The following is a 20,656-nucleotide window of genomic DNA, read 5'->3' on the forward strand; positions in this document are numbered from 1 at the left end:
ATATTTTCATGTGAATGCATTGCTCTTGAAATAAAAACCCAACTCGACAGCACCTGCCTAAGACAGGTGCTATGTAATTTGCTAGAATATTCACCTGTGATTCTTAGCAACCTGTTTGTTCCTCAGGATATGAAATTCCAGACAAATGTTGATCTCTACAGTGAAATGAAATATAACTATCACTACATCATTGGGACATCCTGGGGATTTTTTAAATCTTATCACATCGGCCTAGTTTGTTGTGGTTTTGCTAGAGAAACCCTGTGTTCACTTAACTGTCAAAGCAGAGGCAAGATGTGTACCGAAAATGTGAAAAATGTACAAATTGATGATCTTCAATATTTCAACAAAGAAGTCACAACTGTTTGTTGTAAAATACACAATAGCTCTCACAGCTTAATTGCAATGCACATCCTCTGTCTGCAAAAGACAGGTGTTGTATTAATTTAGAAAACATTTAGTAATATATTATATAGGTGACAGTTAGAAGCCTCGAAGATGGCTAATTATAACAGATTTTATTTGTTCCGTAAAATGAGAAAGAAAATGAGAGGACTTTAATGACAGATACAATAATTTAATTCAATATATTTACATAACGAGTTTATAAGTCACATGAAACAGACTAGAGGCACATTTGAGAGGTAAAAAAATAAAATCACATTGAAATGTTCAAGCCTCGACTCTGTGCCTGAATGTAGCACACGTCTCTCTGATCGGTACTAAAATGAGACAAAGGAAAAAATAATAATCAAAGGGAATAAACACCAACTAAACAACAGAGGTAGAACACGCCATTTTGTGTACATAATTTAAGCATATAAATTCATGTCATAATAGAAAATAGTATATTAAAGAGATCCTCCATACTTGGGCCGCACAAACGAAGCACATTTACCAGGAATTCACGATCCTTTTGTGTCTTCCGTAAAATCTGCAGTCAATGTTTGCTGCTCAATCGAACACTTCTTATTCTTTTTTACGTCTCATTCGAACACGTCTCTTTTTCATGAAGAATTAAGGGAAACAGAAAAAAACTTCGCATTTGTCACAGAATGTGATTTTAATCATGAAAAAAAGAAGTATTTAGGAATTATTTGTATAAAACTCGATATCAAATGGCTTTAAAGACCTTAGTTACGAGGTGTGTCATTCATGAACTTTTCGAGTATAATTGAGTTCTATGTTTCTTGCTCATTAATCATGGCATGTGATTCCGATGGTCGACCAGCCATGTTGGAAGAATGTTGTTGTCCGAGAACTCTCGAATAGTTTTGGTGATCCAATCGATGTAGTAGGAAACCTTGCTGTAAATTCCCGGAAAGTTGACGTCACCACAATTTAAACCAATCGACACAATTCCTACTTGCGTCCAATGGTCACCCCGGCGACACACGAGTGGCCCACCTGAGTCTCCCTGAAATAGAAAAACTTGCATGAACAATCAAAATACTAATAATAAAAGTATTGGACTTTTCCTGATAAAATTTCTGGATCCGCATCTGAGGAAAGCCAGGGCTTACCCAGCAAGAGTCCTTTCCGCCCTGTGCTGTGGCGGCACAGAGAACGGAATCTTGTATCGATACTGCGGCCTTTGCAAAGTGGTCGGCTGGCAGTCGTCTGTAGCGGTCATCGCAATCCTGCGGAGGAATTATGGGTATTTCAGCATGTAGCGGAAGCTTGACACCAGTCCCAACTGAAACGAATAAGTAACTTCCATATATACGTGCTAAAATTGTCTTTATTACCATCTGCTAAGTTAGGAATTATACATGAAAAGACATGAAATCTAAAAAAAAAAACAAAAAAAGAAAAAAAAAACCCGGTAATAATAAAATAAAAAAAAATAAAAAGATGATAGTTGTAATAATATCTTTAATCTAATAAATGCATTGGGATGAAAGATAGCGGCTATTCAGTATTACAGGAACAATTTTATCGCACGAAAATTCATGTACGTTAACTTTATTTTATGCATAACTTAGTATAACCCACTCTTTTATTCCATTACACTGCCCGTGTGCAATCATTTATTAGGCGAGTTTCAGATAATTATTTTTATTGTGTATTGAAATAATTATCTTGTGCACCAGTATGGTGCGTGATGGAGTAGAAAAGCATGATAAACAAACATCAGCTTGGTATTTTATGACAAATTAAATACTTCTAGTTTCGATAGCGAAAACAGAAGTCGTAAAACTGTAATATTAGATTTCATAACAAGGAAAAGGAATTAGCATAAACATTCTTTTCGCCAAAGTAATTGAACATTAAGATAAAATATGTGTTGTTCATAATGATATGCCATTAATTCGAAAGAATAAAAAGCACCTTGCCATAAAATACACATTAGTGAAATCTCTTCATGCTATGAAATTTTGATAAGTTTGGAATGCAATCTCCTTTTTTATCCGGCTTTTATTTCTCCCAATTTTTCTGGTCCTTGAACTGACTACGAAGTGTATTACATAAATTGTGATGAAGTGCTTATGACATTTAGTACACCTACAGCATAGCAACAAATGTGTAACCATAGCAACAAGCGGACATGAAAGGTTTTCGTGATTTGGCTTCAAAGAGTCAGCAAACGTTACACTAAAAGTAGACACACATCGTCAGCGCAAGGTCACCGAATTGACAGAGGAATTATCAGGGGTCCCATGTCCTCGCACGCATACGAAGGAAATTTGATTCAAATTAAGTCAATCATTTGATGACACTTTTCTTGTACTTTACATGTATTCAAAAAGTTTGTCAATTACATTTCCTCTTCCGTGCAAATTGCGATTGAGTTTCAAATTGCCACACGCAAATAAGGCTGAATTATAATATCTAAAACGAAAACAATTTGAATTGTTTTCATGTATATTGTTTTTTGTGTTTGATGTGGCATTCTGGGTTTTTTATCAGCCAATAGAATATGATCTGGTTAGTATTCACAATTTTACAAAGTGAACTCCTTTCGCGACATAAATAGCAATTATATTGTACCTCTAATAGCTGCGTCTGTGGATGAAATATAAAATCATAATTTGTATGAATAATAAACAAAGGGGTCATGATGCCCGAAATTTCCTTCCGTAAACATTTCAATATTAAATCCCATTAATGGTGAAATTATCATACAGTGACGTATGTGGTTAAAATAAAGATTTCCAAATATAGAACACTTCAGGTAAAATGATAAATTCTAATTATCTTATGATGCTTAGAAAAATGGCTATTTAAAAAGTAGCTGAAATTTGAAACAATGTTTTTGGAATAAAATTTGAATATTTATGATGTTTTAGGGAAAAACTTTCAGATAACAAAACGAAGGAAAACAAACTACTTGTATAGAGTTAACGCTTCATAAAAATAAGATGGTTCTAAATAGGCAATGTATGCTAATAGTAACTTTCAATAGATAAGCAGTAAAAAGCTTGCATCAGTCCCACGGTGTCATCATTCCTAGGATTTAAACAAAAAATATGTTAAAACAAGAGACCTGAAGGAATTCTATGTCTTACATATTACAGCTTGCGACTCGCAAGACAACTGTGCAAGGGTGGAATGGAATAGTTGTTCTTTAAAAATGGGGGTGGGTTGGTTGTGTATGAACAACAAAATTGGCATCTATTTCAGTTAAAACTAGAGCATACTATAGGACAGAGTGTCAAGTTAGATGGCACCATTTCTCACCCCTCTCCCGAAATTAAAGAAACCAACATTGATGCTTACCAAGCTTGTTTTGCCCCCAGCCCGCGGCTACGCACGGTGTGCCGGGCGGGAACGAGTTGTCTGCATCCAGACATATGACGTTGACATAGTCGGATAACACTGCGGGCCTCTCCAACTTCACCAGGGCGATGTCCTGAAGAATCGGGTAATCTGCTTAAAATCGGATTTAAACATGTTAAGGTCAGAGAAAACACACGTCCACCCCACTCCATCCCGCTCATACACAGAGAAATCAACAAAAATCATATACCATAGGGTGTTTTCACAAAATACTGGTATATCAATCATAGATATACGAAATTTATCAATTTCGTGGAAATCTAATGGAAAGATTTTGGGGTTTCAATATCATTATGTTCTCGCAAACTCGATATAAAATGAAGATCCAAATTTGGGTTAGAGTACAAGAGTAAAGATAAATTCAAGAGATAAGACAAACTCCGATATGCATTTTAGTTATACTAAGTCCCGTAAAAACTAAGTCTTAACATATTTAAGTTATACTAAATCCTGTAAAAACTAAATCTTAACACAGTTTAGTTGTACTAAGTCCTGTGAAAGCTATGTCTTAACACATTTTATAGTTATACTAAGTCCCGTAAAACTAAGTCTTAAAATATTTAAGTTATACTAAATCCCGTAAAAAATAAGTCTTAACACATTCTAGTTATACTAAGTCCCGTAAAAACTAAGTCTTAACACATTTTATAGTTATACTAAGTCCCGTAAAACTAAGTCTTAAAATATTTAAGTTATACTAAATCCCGTAAAAACTAAGTCTTAACACATTTAAGTTATACTAAATCCTGTAAAAACTATGTCTTAACACATTTTATAGTTATACTAAGTCCCGTAAAAACTAAGTCTTAACACATTTTATAGTTATACTAAATCCCGTAAAAACTAAGTCTTAACACAATTTAGTTATACTAAGTACCGTAAAAACTAAATCTTAACACATTTAAGTTACACTAAATCCTGTAAAAACTAAGTCTTAACATATTTAAGTTATACTAAATCCTGTAAACATTGTGCAAATCAACAATACTGGACTCAGGAGGTAATGAGAATGGTCCAAATTGTGTTGATTATGAAATTGATTTTTCTGACTCCATCAAGAGAGTACCACCAGAACTACAGACATTGGTTCAATGAACCAGAACTACAGACATTGGTTCAATGAACCAGAACTACAGACAGTGGTTCAATGAACCAAAACTACAGACAGTGGTTCAATGAACCAGAACTACAGACAGTGGTTCAATGAACCAGAACTACAGACAGTGGTTCAATGAACCAGAACTACAGACAGTGGTTCAATGAACCAGAACTACAGACAGTGGTTCAATGAACCAGAACTACAGACAGTGGTTCAATAATCGATTTGAATTTCAGTATGGTTATTTGATGGAGTCCATTTAATTACCTGTATATGATGCCAGACATCAGCTGGGTGTTAAGATGTCAAGTACTCCCAGACAAAGAGATGGATTGAACTTATTCTAAATCCAATGACTTAACCCTTACGAAGAAATCTCATTTCATGCACCAGGATTGTGATTCAGTACTACTGTTGTACTAGTTTGATTTGAAGTACCTTGAATAAAGAACTGGCGGTGTTTGTGAATGCTGACCACATTTAGGACTTGCTCAGTGCCATCTATTCCAAGCTGATTGTGTTCCCCTACCACGGCCTTCCAATTCCGCGCCGAGGATAGTCCCTCACCCACCTCTTCACTGCACCAAAAAAAGTAAATTCAGATTCAACAGACTATTTGTTGCTAAATTTTCTTTCGACCATATTTTCAAAGAGCTGTTCATCTCGGTTAACTACAATGTTATCTATTCATTAGTATATGATAAACACTGCTCATTTAATGAAATACCTGAAACAATGTGCAGCTGATAGCACCCACTGGGGGTGTATCAGGGTGGCGCCGCAGAGATGAGGGAGGCGAGAGCGATTCGTGAATAAGTTATAAGGTGTGAAGTGGAGGGACACAAGCCAGGGCCACTCTCCTGGTGAGGCATGGTACCCCCCAATAACACGTTTTTCTCTTCGAACACTCTGATAACGATTCCTTCCACAACTTTCAAGAGGGGCCTCGTATTCGTAAAACCCTGGAATAGAAATGTATATTAGTATGTACAAAACACCAAACAACTCTGAAGGCGCTAATGAAACAATAAAGATTACTTAGTATCTAGTTATGCATACCACATCCATTGACTTGCACGTCAATGTCAGTGACGTCACGAATGTCTGCGTTCAGAGCTGTGATACGTAAGCACGAAGCACGAAGAGGCTTTTGAGACAGATCAATGAAAATGGCATCGTTACTGATGGACGTAAACTCCTGAAAAGAATGAAAGGCTTTGACTACCAGGTAATGAACTTGATTTATGAAAAAAGTCGTGAGAGAGAGAGAGAGAGAGAGAGAGAGAGAGAGAGAGAGAGAGAGAGAGAGAGAGAGAGAGAGTAACCTATTGTCAATTTTGAAACACAGAACACATTATATATTGTTTAACTTGTTCGGCTTCCTTCTGTTACGCGAACAAATCTACCATACGACAATGGTACATTCGAGATTCTACAGACTAGAAATGAATGGAACAGATGAACTGGACTGATACCCGAGTGACGCCATTATCTTGAATGTTGAGATAATCCGCGCAGGATCGACTGAAGGACACCGCAAACTTGCTATCTGCGGGGAAATTGGGCTGGATGGTTAGCGCCGTGATAATCTTCTCGGAGGGGAATCTGACCTCCATATTGTCTTTTACGGGGTCGACGTTCCAGTCTACCGGATGTGTGCCACTGCATGTATTGCCCACTAAAAGACCATTACACGAGTTTTAGTAATTTGATAAATGGCATATTGATGCATGTAATCAAGATTGGTCTTCAAGGAATTATTTTTCTAAAAATAGGAAGAACTTATGTTTTCTTTTATCTGTTTGTAGAGCTACCAAAAACAAACGTACGGCATCCGATGACTTCCATTCTGAGAGCTGACGCATTCCGATGACGCTCGGTTGGGATTACTCGCATGCATCTGGCGATAAAAATGTTAGGAAACTCTATCACAGCTACTGAATAAGGATCCAGGTTCCCGGCAAAATTCTTTAAATAGAGTAATAAAAATCATATACATGTTCACGTTGTCGAAAAAGTGCAATGCATTTTTTTTAAAATTTAGAATAACTTCTGATATGGAAAGATGAATGATGGAGATTGACTCTGTTTAGGAGATGGATCACCTCTGTTTCAACAGTGTCGATGGTTGTACCTACGTGAAAGCCGACCTTTACTTGTTCAACACTGTACCAAAGTCACAAACAATGGTTTTGACGAAGTAGGTGCATAACCAATTCAAGGCCGTGTGATTGAGAGCCGATAAAGTATTCGTTACTTGTTTCAAAATACGCGAATAAAGACTGGTGGGAAGTTATAACTAAACACCAGTATCAGATGCATGAAACAATGACCTTACCTGATTTATACCGCTGTCAAACACTGGATAAAAGGTTATACAATCAACACTGTATGTCACGTGGAATGACGACACCCACTGGTTGGTCTCGGGGTCACCTTGGATGAACATCCCCGTGACCATGACTGGATCAGCCATGTTGACCTGTAACAGTTAGATCAATAACTACCAAGAAATCCGGTTATTGCAAATAATAATAATAACAAAATAAACCGGTATTTGTCTGACATCTTTTGAATGCATCAGCAGTCATCGTTTTTGGATATAAACTTAACAAATTGGAAGAATAAGGAATAATTCTTTAGCCTTACGAATGATTTCATTGGAATCAGTAACGTTGCAAATATTTCCCCTATAAACACGGTTCTGTATAATGTTCTTATGAGCAGTAGTACATCGTCTATAAATCTTGAAAATATGGGAAAGGACTGTGCATCGCAATGACCTAAATTTGCACTAAAAATGATTGTCAGTTCTAATTCATTTTATCTAATAATCTTAATGAAGAGTATATTCACCTCTATATGATGTATGCTTTTCTTAGAAAAATCTGGTAATATGATGGCAGAAATGTAAGATTTTCCCAATATTTTCGAAAATTTAATTTTAAAAAGTGCACGTTTTCCTACCAGTTGGCATATTGTAATAATATCAAGAAGGTATCAAAGAAACGCCATTGATAGGAATAGTGTCTTTTGTGTGTAAAGTTGCTGTATGTTTTTTGGAAAATAAATTTCAATATGTCGTTTTCGGTCCCAAAAAAAAAAAGTTGACGACAGCAAACTTTTTTACTTCAAATTACAAGATGATCATGGCTTTTGTCAAATAAGAATTGAAGTAAGGAAATATTCACATTTAAGATGTAACTGGAATTTCCGCGTTTTCAAAGGGTCAAATTAGGTCCTTATCATTTATAGTTCTTTGCAGAGTTAGAAAAGTTCTCAAAGAAAGAAGAAATTCATCAGCAAGAAACAATGATGCACTATATCAAATTCCAGAGCCTGGAAATGACGTGACCTTGATGTAAAAATCACGATGACTTCAATCAAGCAAATTGATGCTAGAATCTAATGTAATAAATGTGAATAGAATATGATAATTACTCTGACGTGTGTGAAGATTGGGTTCCTCTGACTTTATTTTAAATATAGTTTGAAAAAAAAACCATGTAGTTGCATTAAGCACGAATCAATTTTGTTTTCTGGTTTAATTGGGTTAATTTAAAGATTATTCAGATACATGAGAAAACTTAATTAAAAGGCATTAATGAAAACCCTATCTGTTTAAAATTCGGTTAAAATTATCACCCATCGCATTCAGTGGTTTTAAGGCCATTGTCAGTAGTTTTGTTTTGAATAAATGTAAAACTTATACGGTACCAATTTTGGTGGATGCGCATTTCGACAAATAATGTCTCTTCAGTGATGCTCAACTGAAATGTTTGAAATCCGAAATAACTATGAAGTTTTAGAGCTAAATATAGCCAAAAACAGGGTGCCAAAAAAGTGGAGCCAAATTCGTCCAAGGATAAGAGCTATGCATGAGGGAGATAATCCTTAATTTTGAAATGAATTTCTAAAATTTATAACAGCAATTTAATATACATCCGTATTTTCAAGCTAGTAACGAAGTACTTAGCTAAATTTGCTTGAACTTCGTTGCACATCAATTCTGTTCAGATAAAGAGCAACAAAAATCTTTATCAAAGTCGAGAAATCCCGAACGCCAAAACTTCCTTCAGCCTGTTTACCGCAATGATTTTGCACATTGTGACAAAATTATAGATAACGTTCCACTCACTTTGTCACGTGATTCTTGAAGAACGAATGTTTTAAAATCCTATTGAAATTGTCTTCATCTGACAGTTCACATACTTCCGTATTGTTTCTATGAATTAGCATAATCGGTATATTGCGGTCGTGGTGGCATCGTTATAGTTGGTAGGAGGTCGCTGGTTCGAGTGCCGCTTATTTCCTGGCAGTGTTAGAACTAAAATAGGCGGCGATTGTTCCTTTTCGAAATTCTCGAATTTAGAAGTGAGGGTCGCAAGTCTTAAGAACAGAGCCTTCCTGTCACGGTAGACGTTCACAAGTCTTAAGAACATAAGCTTCGTGTCACGGTAGGCGTTCACAAGTCTTAAAAACAGAAGCCTCCTGTCACGGTAGTCGTTCACAAGTCTTAAGAACATAAGCTTCGTGTCACGGTAGGCGTTCACAAGTCTTAAAAACAGAAGCCTCCTGTCACGGTAGTCGTTCACAAGTCTTAAGAACATAAGCTTCGTGTCACGATAGGCGTTCACAAGTCTTAAAAGAACATAAGCTTCCTGTCACGGTAGTCGTTCACAAGTCTTAAGAACATAAGCTTCGTGTCACGGTAGGCGTTCACAAGTCTTAAAAACAGAAGCCTCCTGTCACGGTAGGCGTTCACACGATTAGGAACCCTCGGTTTTACGACATAGTTCAAACGTGCACAGCTGATGGACATCTATCGATATGAGTGAAACATTCTCAAACTTCAAAAGTACACAAAACAAATAGACTATGAATCGTTAATCTTATATATTCCAAGTTCTTGCATAATGTAGAAGTCTACAATGTTACTAATGTTGAGTTGTGCTGATGAGGTCTAAGCATTATGTCAGAATATACTGCAATGTATTGTAATTCTGGTAAAAAAAAAAAAAATAGAGATCGTGAGATTAAGGACAACTTGATAAAATATCATATGAGCAGTTTAAAACTACAGACAGCTGGTGATATTATGGGAGCAATGTATTGATCTGCAAAATTCAAAATAATGTCAAGTTGTACTGGTGTAATTCGAGCATTATGTCAGAAAACACGGCACTGTATAAATGCAGGTAAAATGAAATCGGTCCAGAACACTGCAGAGAGATGGCGAGATTAAGGGCTCATGATCAGTTTAAAAAATTGAAGCAGAGAAGAATAACACTTTTTGATGACTGTCTGATTTACACGGCTTCTTACGATGACGACCATTTAACGTCATCCATTACTGCGTTCAGTTATAAGGCTATATCATTCGTGACAGTGTGGGATTAGCCTGATGCTGATGTTGTCGCGTTGCATGCCTATTTGTCAAAGCAGCAGAAACAACAGACGTGGGCGGGATACACGCACGATCAGCATAATGTATCTAAGTTTCGCGCCAAACACCACACAGTGTATTAACTCCGCACTTCCTGTAGACCTTATAGATACATTTTCTTACTTCCAAGAAAATTATTTATAAAAAATCTTCGAGCGTAAAATTGAGATGATGTTCTCGGTGAACCTCAAACAAATTGTATTAACTATACTTGATGAATTTGAACAACGTACTAACAGCTAAACAATCACGAATAATATACACCTGTACCGGTACATTATACACCTGTACCGGTACATTATTAGAATGGGTACTTAAATTAATGCACACTTTTACATCACAAATATGTTCAGATAAATCTTTATCATTCGAATGTGTCTTTTGCCCTTTTACCCCACACCCCCGCCTCATTAAAATGTTACGTTTTAAGTACCACAAGTATTATCTCTTAAATAAAAGTTACAGTAACAATCTTAAGGGTGTTAATGGAATGTTTATATATCACGTGATTACTGATAACCAATGAAATCATATACTAGTAAGAAAAAAAAAATCTTTATGGCGCGAAACTTACTTGAATATATGTGTGGTCACCAATCTGGGCGGCTGCCCAGGTCTCCGGACCATATAGTCGTGCATCGGATGCATTGCCCTCTGTAGCAGTTAGTGTGAAATTGACCATGGTTGCATTAAGATCATAGGTCATTCCAAGAGGTTGACGGCACATGGTATGATCAGTTAAGGTAGGCTGTTGTTGCCCTGCCTAAACCAACAAAAGGTAAACAAATAATTAAATTGAATCAACAATTTGTAGAAAAATATCTGATAGTACAATCGACCACAGTAAAACATTGAAAGTGAATTCGAGCCTTTTTCTGCGTAAGCTTGGAAAATACGATGACTAACTATTGGGAATGAAGAACGTGTTAGAATACACCGTAATGATTTGAATTTGTTTAGGATGTAGTAATGTTGCTGATACGTTACAGGTACAATATATGTAAGTGATTAGACATCAAAATCCAGTCTTCTGCGAGACTAATCACGTCAAGGGTTGACATAATTTGACAAGTATGTCGAAAATCTCTAATGATTAGTAACCCGTTTCCCACAACACTAATTAACTTTTCCAAATGAATTTGACAAAAGTTAGGTTAATCTGTGTACATGCCACAAATCATGAATATTCATCAAATAAAAATCCGCTGATTTGTTCTAAATGCTTATAATGTGTATTCTAAAAGACTATTCCGATGAAAAAAAAATGAGTTCATCAAACACAAGGGACCAGGGGAAATCTTATGTACATAAATAATCTCTATAAAGGCTACACTTTTATGGTATCTTTGATCTTAATATGCTAATGACAAAGCGTATATCATCTGTTGTGTCTAAGTTTTTGGCTTCATTGACGTCAGTTCAGTGGCGATCACCCTAAGAGTTTAAACATTAGCATAATGTTATGGGAATCCAAGGAATGCATAAGTTCTGGCTGGATATTTAACATTGCTTAGTGACGGGACTAATAAGGACAAGAAATGTGTTCATAAATAGACATTTCTGCATTTAGTGCATCCGTGCAAGTAACCAACGTCCTTAAAATGGAAACCAGTTCAGTCTGTGTTCTTTTACAAATTGCACTTGTCAATGTCCTCCTCAAGTTTATGAATACAAATGTAGTTAACCACTGGAGTCATTAAATTTTCTAAACAATTCTAAAATTTAACCACTACCTGTACCCTTGAGGTTAACAATTCTAGAGGCAGCGAATGACCATTCTTTGGAGTCCCCCGTAGTCAGAGTGAGGTGCTGTTGACGGTGGGATTTGTTTATAGAGTTTCCTTGTTGGTGTAACAAATTCAGGGCAGTTCAAATTATTTGTCATTTAAGACAAAAAATTAACATCATTGCAACGGAATCAAAAGTTGACACATTTTATGAATAGAAGTACACGGTAAAAAAAAAAAAACCTTTAAGTTTGAAATTTCATAAGGAAATAATTTTGAATGGCTAGTTTTTGGTACAGCCATAAGGCGTTATAGTGTGACATTTTACACAGAGATGATTCACTTTAAAAACGCTATATTGAAGAATTGTTTCCTTTGTTGGTGTCACACAATAAAGTTTAGTTTGGTGAGTTTAATCTGAACGTTGACTATGAATTATTCGTAAATCAGACCTTTTATTTGATATATTTTCTTTCGTTTTTAATTATCGTTTTATGTTTAGATTTCAAATTTAACATTCAGAAATTAAATGAATACTTGTTACATTGTTTGAAATGATTCACGAATTAACTCATAAAATGCTATTGAATATTGATATTATTTATTTGTCCTAATTCTACATATCTTCAGAAAAATGTTAACATTCTGTTAAAAAAAATTGCGAAATCACTCTGCATACTAGTACATGCACATATAATTATGAAACGATTTTCATCTCTATTGGAACAAAAAGTATACACTTCAATGTAGCACGATACTTAGCAAACAAAGAAATCAACTATTTGACTTTGATTTTGTCGAACCTCGAGGTTTCGAGTAAAATCCGAGTTTCAGAGTTTTTGAATTAGCGATAAATAGGAAAAGCTATTCGCTGTACACTTTGCTAAAAAATAAAATATCTTAAAATTTCCGAAACATGTGTCAAAAGCGTTTTCGTTCATTAAATATGATTTCTATGTGTAAGATCAACAAAAAAAAAAAAAAGTACAAATAGTTAAAAGACTGTAATGAATACATTTTTTGGCGAACTGTTAGCCGTGACTATGAAGAATACAGTTTTCGCAGATTGTAAGCAGTTTTCTACTCATCTAAACAGGATGCATTGCAGTATGAACAGGAAAAAAAATAGCAAAGAAACATTTTTTTTTTCATTTTGTGAAAATTGAAATGAATTCCAAATAATTTCTACACAATGGTAAAGAAATTGATAGATATGTTTCTAAAAATATCACGTATGCGACCGTTTCTGTGCTGCACATCCTAACATCGACGTCTTTGCGTACGCAAGAGACGAATCTCAAATTTACATTTAATTATGTCATATCCTTGTTTCTATAACATAAATTCTTTCACATGTCAGGTGTCAAAATCTAAAAGCATCAGAATGTGTTTAACATATCCGTTATATACGGTCAGTGCATCTCGTTTTCAAATCAAAAATTTAAAACAGAAATTCCAAGTAGCCGTAAAAAACATGTACATGCATTGATGAACAAAGACGGTCTGTCACTTATTATTCTGATTTTGTTGTAATACTGAAGTAATAAATGTTTATATGGCATTAATATTAATGAACTTGTCGTATATTTTCAGCAAGAATTATCAAAGGAATGAACTTGGGAGTCCAGAAAGCACATGTTATGAAGGGCTTGAACGTGAACGGCAAAGACAAGAGATCCATGATCGAAGTGTAATTTTCACGTGCGTATTTGATATGTAGCATTTTGAAGAAGAAAAAATGACGAAGCTCATTTGAACTTTTCATCCGATTTATTTTCGCATAGGTCTGTTTTGTTGTTGTTGTTATTGAAATTAAAGATTTCAACAAGTTTTGTTGAATGATCATATGAACTCATTTCACAATAATTACTGGAACTGCAGTTCGCACTGACGTCTTATATTTCAAATGTTTGTTCAAGGTTCGAACATTCACGTTAATAACTGAAAGGTGAACAATCTTGCCACTGAGCCGCAGCACAGCTCGAGATGAACTGACTGTAGCACACATTATCTAATATCTACGCCTCGCAATAACAAACTGCAGCAGTCTGACTAATCTCACGCCTTGTCCACACTCCCTATTTTCTTTCATCGTTTTACGCACATCATGCAAAAAAAAAAAATCAAAAAAAAAAAAATCAAAAGAGCACAGGTATTGTTCATGATGTTGAATTGAATACCTGTACTTAATCATAAATTAATTAATTACAATGCATTGCCTTAATTAACAGAGTAATGACGATATAGGCACATCATCATAATCAGCTTTGTAGTGGTCGATAACCCCCCCCAACCCCCCCCCCCCCCCCAACAGAAAAATGAGTCTATTCAATATTTTCAAAATAAAAAAAGAAGAAGCAAGAACAAAGATAACTAAGAAGATGAGACGTTTATGATAGAAACAAACCTTCTGTTTGCACAGTTATGTACCTTAAGTAGGTAGTCATACACTTTTGTTGGTTAATGATAGAGGGGTAAATGCAGCAGATTTTGTTGGTTAATGATAGATGGAAAAATGCAGACAAATTTGTTGGTTGATGATAGATGAAAAAATGCAGCAGATTTTGTTGGTTAATGATTGAGGGGTAAATGTAGTAGATATACGTTTTTCTGCTATTGCAATCTGTTGCACAAATTAATTTTCCAAACTCCATTGGCGATGTGCACCCATAGTGTCTGTGTGACAAGAAAGGGCAGCTCAAAACCGCGAAGCATGAGAGGGGTTTTAATCATTTCTAACGAGTTGATGAATGGAAGAAGGACAAGCTCGGGACTCGTCACGCCACTTATCAACAGAAGGTCAACGCGCTGTGTTCTGTTCTTCTTATAAATAAGTAATGAATTTTCTCGCCGTTGTTGGTATTTTGATTTCATAAAACTATAACGTTCGGATAACACAGGAGTTAACGTTCGGCAAACTGGGTGCCCATGCACCGAATTTCGATAAAAGGTCGTAAAATATAAAATCAGTACCGAGCATTGTCTATAAATGGTTTAATCTTCCAAGATAAATGGGTCTCATTGACCCTTATTAAGAAATCAATTAGACCGAATTTTGAAATAATCGATATTTGTATATTACAGTAGTCTGCAGACAGAGAGCGATCTATTCTTTTTAAAATTATTCTGATAAAACATCTTAGTAAATGTAGATCAGTAGGGAATGCTTCTCCATCGTTCTCAGACATTATAAATTTTACCTTTGTAATACCATACCTGCAGAAAACAATCATTAAATACCACGCTATAGTATTAAATCTTAATGTGTCAAGTATTTGATGAAATAAACACATCCTACATTAGACAGTCACTCATTAACTGCAGTTGGACTGGATGATATAACCTTATTTACGATTCGTATAATTATGGTACTTCATTTTGGTTTTACTGAATAGGTACTTTACCATTATTGGTTTTGAGAGTACCATGTTCTGTAGTGGCTTTCACCCGATACCTTGTTCCGTGCTTGGGTGGTAGGGGGGACCGAGTGTCCGTATTTTAATCGTTCAACGGTTGAATTCAGCTCTTGCACAGTATACATGACTTATCGAGCTACAGATGCTTGCGAATGCAAGTCATTATGCAAATGAAACAAATAAACCAAATTACGAAGCACAATACAATGTCGTCATTCAGGAATATGAAAAATGAGAGTGTTGCAAGTTCCTGTCCTTGGGAGACACTGTTTACAGTTACTAACAAATGTACTCTTGGTTTACAGTCACTAACAAACGTAGTCTTGGTTTACAGCCACTAACAAACGTACTCTTGGTTTACAGCCACTAACAAACGTATTCTTGGGAGACTCGGTTTACAGCCACTAACAAATGTACTCTTGGTTTACAGCCACTAACAAACGTATTCTTGGGAGACTCTGTTTACAGCCACTTGGAAGGGCTGTGCAGTCACAGTGCAAGGCAATTAATCTGATCATCTTTTTTAAATTCGATATGTGAATTCAATGACCTATTAATGTATAAAAATATGAAAATGCTTGAAAAATAAATACAAGAGTTAATGTGTTTGGTACTATTCCCCCTTAACAGTTTTAACATTTCTTTTACGTTTTCGCGGAACAAAGAGAAACTGACCCGTTGTCTGCCTCAACCTGGAGTAATTGAGCTCAATAACAGTCCTAGGTCTTGCTTTGTGTTGGTACTAATAACTTAGAAAACAGAATGATCCAACAGTTCATATGATAATTCTGATTTCAAAGTCCACAGGATAAAACATCATGTGGTATCATATGATTTGTACATGAACAAGAGTATGTGAAACCACAAAATCTATGGTAGCAAGTCAGATTCATGATTTTGAATATGGTCATAACCTATATATATATATATATATATATATATATAGAGAGAGAGAGAGAGAGAGAGAGAGATGAATACTTTACAAAGTTATTATGGAGATAGGACATGAATTTTCAGGTACATTCTGTGTCGTTTGGTTTCATATATGTTTGTATTCTTTTATATATATATATATATATATATATATATATATATATATATATATATATACACACACGAGATGTTGGTGGTCTAGAATCATCCTGTACCGACGTCCTTTTGTCAGTACTCCTCAAAATACACAAAATATCAATTGTTCAAATATTTTTAACTGTCCTAATCATATTTAATGATAGTTTATACTGAACAATGAGTTCATGTTTGACCGATCACTTCCTTAAAATATTTATCTAATGTGACTTTTCGATCTGTTTTGTATTCAGTCATCATCTCGGAATAAAACTATACAGTCGTTTCTGAATGTATTTTCAAATTCTGCAAATCTACAATTTGCATGGCGTCGGAAACCCTTCTCACGATTTATTTAAAAGAATAAATACTTGTTCATTTTTTTTACGGATAGAAAGGTCTCGGACTTATGAAAATGTTTTATTTCTACATACGTTGAATACAACTGGCATGGTGTTAAATCAACAGACCACACGAATCTTCAAAACTTCCTATCAAACAATGCATAGCATACACAGAATATTGAAATGTGACTTTTACTTCGTACTTGATATTCTAGGTTTCCAAAATTTATGTGCATGAAAATCTTCGAACAGCGTTTTACTGTTAATTCCTCGACATTACTCAGCGTTGTCACAGACTATAATTATTCAATAAAGTTTCAACAAAAAATCTCATGATGAAATAGTGGGTTTTTTTTGTTGTTGATAATGTAAATCTTTTGGATTATTCTGCATTCTGAATTGTCCATAGATAAAAAAAAATCTATCATTTTCATGATGATATCAACATTCTTCAGCAATGTGAAATGTCGCTCCGTGAAATTGCTGGCCTCTAAATAACTAGATGAATCCATAACTGAGATTGAGATACTTCCAATTTTATATGTTATTTAATGATAAATTACAAAGTCTGCAGGTGAGGACACAGTAAAAATAGGAGTTAAAAATGAATCCTGCAGAGCAACAAATTTCGAGAAAAAAGAACACGTCCCTGAAGTAAAATTAAAACATTAAAACAAAATCTGTAAGCAAAACTATTTCCCCCTAAAAACATTATAAGCAGAGTAATCCTCGTTTAAGGTACGACCAGGAAGGGTCAGAAATGCTGGTCAAACAACGACAGAACGCCGGACATGATTTGTCTCTGATGGTTAAATCTGCTGTGCTGTCGCCTTACGGTCCTTGGTAAATGGCAAAGATAATGTATTTTGGTGAAAGGACAAGTGACCAAGCGGCACCGGAGAGCTCTAACATTGTTATATCTTTCTACTAAAAGCATATTAATGACTGACATCATTTACCACACCATAAATATGGGGGGAAATCATCACAAAGATGTCTGGTATTACTGCAAATTGAGAATTAAATATCTCGAGTAATAACCTGATTTGATTTATAACTATTTGAAAAAACTTAACTAGCCATTATCTTAATACTTACATTATTTGATGGAAAGCAGAAGGATATGTCAAAGAGCACAATAAAAATCCAAACAATGGGTGAAAAGTTTTCCCAACACATTAGAAGTCTAGTGGCCATGTTGGCCAATCAAAAGCAACTGATCAAAGCGCTATGAAATTTCCTCTTTTATTCTCCACGCTGTAATCCATCTGAAGTTTTTTCTGTTTAAGTTTATTTGTAATATGTATCACATAGAGTTAGAAGCTTTGCAGGGTCCGTCCTCAGAGCCCGGTTGCTGTTACCGTGAGAACGGAGCCGTCACCCACAGATAGTGCCTACAACGGAACGAAGGACGTTTCGATTCATTTTTTTTTTCACTGTATCGTTAACAGCCAATTAATTATCTTATAACTAGCACGCAAATGCGGAAGACACTGGCAAAAATAAGAAGAAACATGTCGCTGGTTACCAACACAACATGAAAGAAAGGGGGAAGACAACTTGAAAAAAACTTGATTTTCCTCTATCCTCCGTTTCTATATGGTGTGCGACAAAAGTCCAATTAAAATTTGTAGCACGCACATGGTGTTAATGAATACACTGATCCAATGAAAGTTGAATAATTCTGCAGCCGACACTTCTCGACGGTGTAGAGAAAATGACCCCAGGCAACGGCGAACAACTGTAATATACACAGAGGAATGACAGTAATAGAGGCTTTATGTCTTAAATGTAAATTACACAAAACATGTCAAGTAGTTTGTATGCCGGAGATTAAAAGATCATCATCAGTATTAAAAAGATGATAAATCCATTGCGTAGTTTACGAATTACTCATTCTTTAATTTACGAGGATACACCACTTAGTTTCATTAAAAACAAAAGAAAGAAAAGAAAAATAATTTTGAAGAGTTTACTACGTGCAGATTAGTAGAACAGTAATATGCATGACGTCAGAAAGGTCCTGTGTCGCAAGAAAAGTTACTAATCCGGTTTTTTCCAGGGTATCGCTTAAAGTAATTTATGAAATGAATTTTTTAATAAAAAGTTCAAAAACAAATAACTCTTCCCCAAACCAGTTTGTAATTTTCTTTTCAGTCGATTCCGATTTTTTGTTTACTTCAACAAATTAATAAATAAAATCTCTGACAAGACCAGGCCCAGCCCAAGTCACGGAGTTGTTTCAAATTTGCGAACTGAACGCACCCCTTAACGCCCTGCATCATAGGGAAACTTAAAAAGGCATCTTTACAAAGTAATTTAAATAAATTAATGCTTCTCATGACAGAAATAATCATGCTAACAGTGAAAAACGCCCAGTGCAACGTCAATGTGGCGAGTCCTTGCTTACATCTCAATATCCCACACCAGTTAACACCCTGACCCCATGCACACGTCTGATCTGTAACATTTTATGCAGGGATTTTCCGAACAGGATGAATAAATTGTAAAGCATTATTTTTAGAAATTTAATTATAGAATTATACTATCACATCCTGATTACACTTGCAATTTTCCGGAAAACGAAATAAAAGTTCTACATTTATGTTTCAGTCAACTTTGTTCTGAGAAATGGAACCGCAAGTGAAGAAGATCACGTCGTGTATCATATTACTCAGTAAACAATAATAATAAAACACACACCCATAAGATGTGTTTAGTCATTTCACACATTTATCTATTATTTGAAATTTTACAGCTACCCTATTACATTGTATATAGACAATTTAAACCCGGGGTTTTCGTTGGAATCCCGCGCCAATGGGCGAAAAAGTGGAGTACCTGGTACCACTGTGAGTTGTTCATATAGATAGACCATATAGGGCTTAGAAGGCCGCAATATATTTCTAATGTAAATGAAAATAGTCTAGAACACCAGATCTGAGAACATATGCAAGATCGTGTCTCACCTTCAGTATTTCCATCATGGTAGAATGGCAGGGAACAGGTTTTTTGGTTCTGAAACATGTTGGTAGGGGGCATACATCAAAGTCAGATTATGACAGACTGCTGAAAAATCACATTTCCCTTTCATGTCTTCATATTGGTGTAATTGATAAATTATTACCCTAAATTACATGTAATCCATACATATTGATGCTGGTTCACAAAACATGCTCTGAGCACATCCCTCTTTCTCGCTTTGATGTTCTATTAAACCCCACCAGAGTACCGTACGAAGGGATTTAGACAATGCACACAATCAAGAACTCTGTCTGCCCTTCTTAAAAATGTACCTTTCATCTGGGGACACCCACCTTCCCTCTCAGCAACAGATCTTTTGCTGGACCATGTAGGTTTTCACCTCGGGTCTTAGTTTCGTATTTACACCAATCTGTACGCTAGGAATCATGGTGACACCTAACCACTTGACATATATCCTAAAATATTACAATAATTAAAAAGTGAACAAAATGGTCTAAACTGACAACTGTTGTGTGCATATATATTCTTCCTAAAACAAAAAGATGAAAGAGAAGATACATTCATTCCTTTAATAGATTATAGCGTTTTAAATAGACTTTTCTGAAATGTCAAAGAATATTTGTAATGTTTTGACATTCAAAATTTCCTAATCTGTCCTCCCATAAACTTTTTTCCACGCAATATTCCCGGTGTTAAATACTGTGAATATGGAAACATGGCAGAAATCAAAGTTACGAGTTGATGGTACTTTTACATCACTCACAGTAGGATAAAAATAGACACGTGAGTTT

General features: G+C 35.3%; 1 protein-coding gene across 5 annotated transcripts; it reads right to left on the reverse strand.

Moving 5' to 3' along the window:
* Window positions 1-556: 556 nt before the first annotated feature.
* On the reverse strand, window positions 557-19,355 carry LOC125670841 (uncharacterized). Of its 5 annotated transcripts, none has more exons than XM_056164229.1 (12): window positions 19,291-19,355; window positions 17,979-18,621; window positions 10,900-11,088; window positions 7,218-7,361; window positions 6,709-6,847; window positions 6,355-6,557; window positions 5,939-6,077; window positions 5,607-5,841; window positions 5,318-5,457; window positions 3,721-3,873; window positions 1,524-1,696; window positions 557-1,417 (listed from the first exon to the last, which is right to left on the reverse strand). In XM_056164229.1, exons 2-12 carry the CDS (start codon window positions 18,075-18,077, stop codon window positions 1,202-1,204), a joined length of 1,830 nt encoding a protein of 609 aa, XP_056020204.1. In that variant the 5' UTR covers window positions 18,078-18,621; window positions 19,291-19,355; the 3' UTR covers window positions 557-1,201. The 5 variants fall into 5 exon arrangements, with proteins under 5 accessions (XP_056020204.1, XP_048762201.2, XP_048762200.2 ...); XM_048906244.2 differs by lacking the exon at window positions 19,291-19,355 and adding an exon at window positions 2,992-3,006 and having other exon boundaries at window positions 3,721-3,870; window positions 17,979-18,825; XM_048906243.2 differs by lacking the exon at window positions 19,291-19,355 and adding an exon at window positions 2,992-3,006 and having other exon boundaries at window positions 17,979-18,825.
* Window positions 19,356-20,656: the final 1,301 nt, after the last annotated feature.

The sequence above is a fragment of the Ostrea edulis genome, chromosome 4 (genome assembly GCF_947568905.1).
Source record: "Ostrea edulis chromosome 4, xbOstEdul1.1, whole genome shotgun sequence".
NCBI lineage: Eukaryota > Metazoa > Mollusca > Bivalvia > Ostreida > Ostreidae > Ostrea > Ostrea edulis.

Bases quoted from the DNA above. Each gene is read 5' to 3' on its own strand.
- LOC125670841 (XM_048906243.2), bottom strand. From the start codon at position 18,077: ATGGCCACTAGACTTCTAATGTGTTGGGAAAACTTTTCACCCATTGTT. The intron at 3,874-5,317 runs GTACTTCAAATC...TCCGATTTTAAG, and splicing joins CCGCCAGTTCTTTATTCAAG to CAGATTACCCGATTCTTCAG. The intron at 1,418-1,523 runs GTAAGCCCTGGC...TTTCTATTTCAG, and splicing joins GCGGAAAGGACTCTTGCTGG to GGAGACTCAGGTGGGCCACT.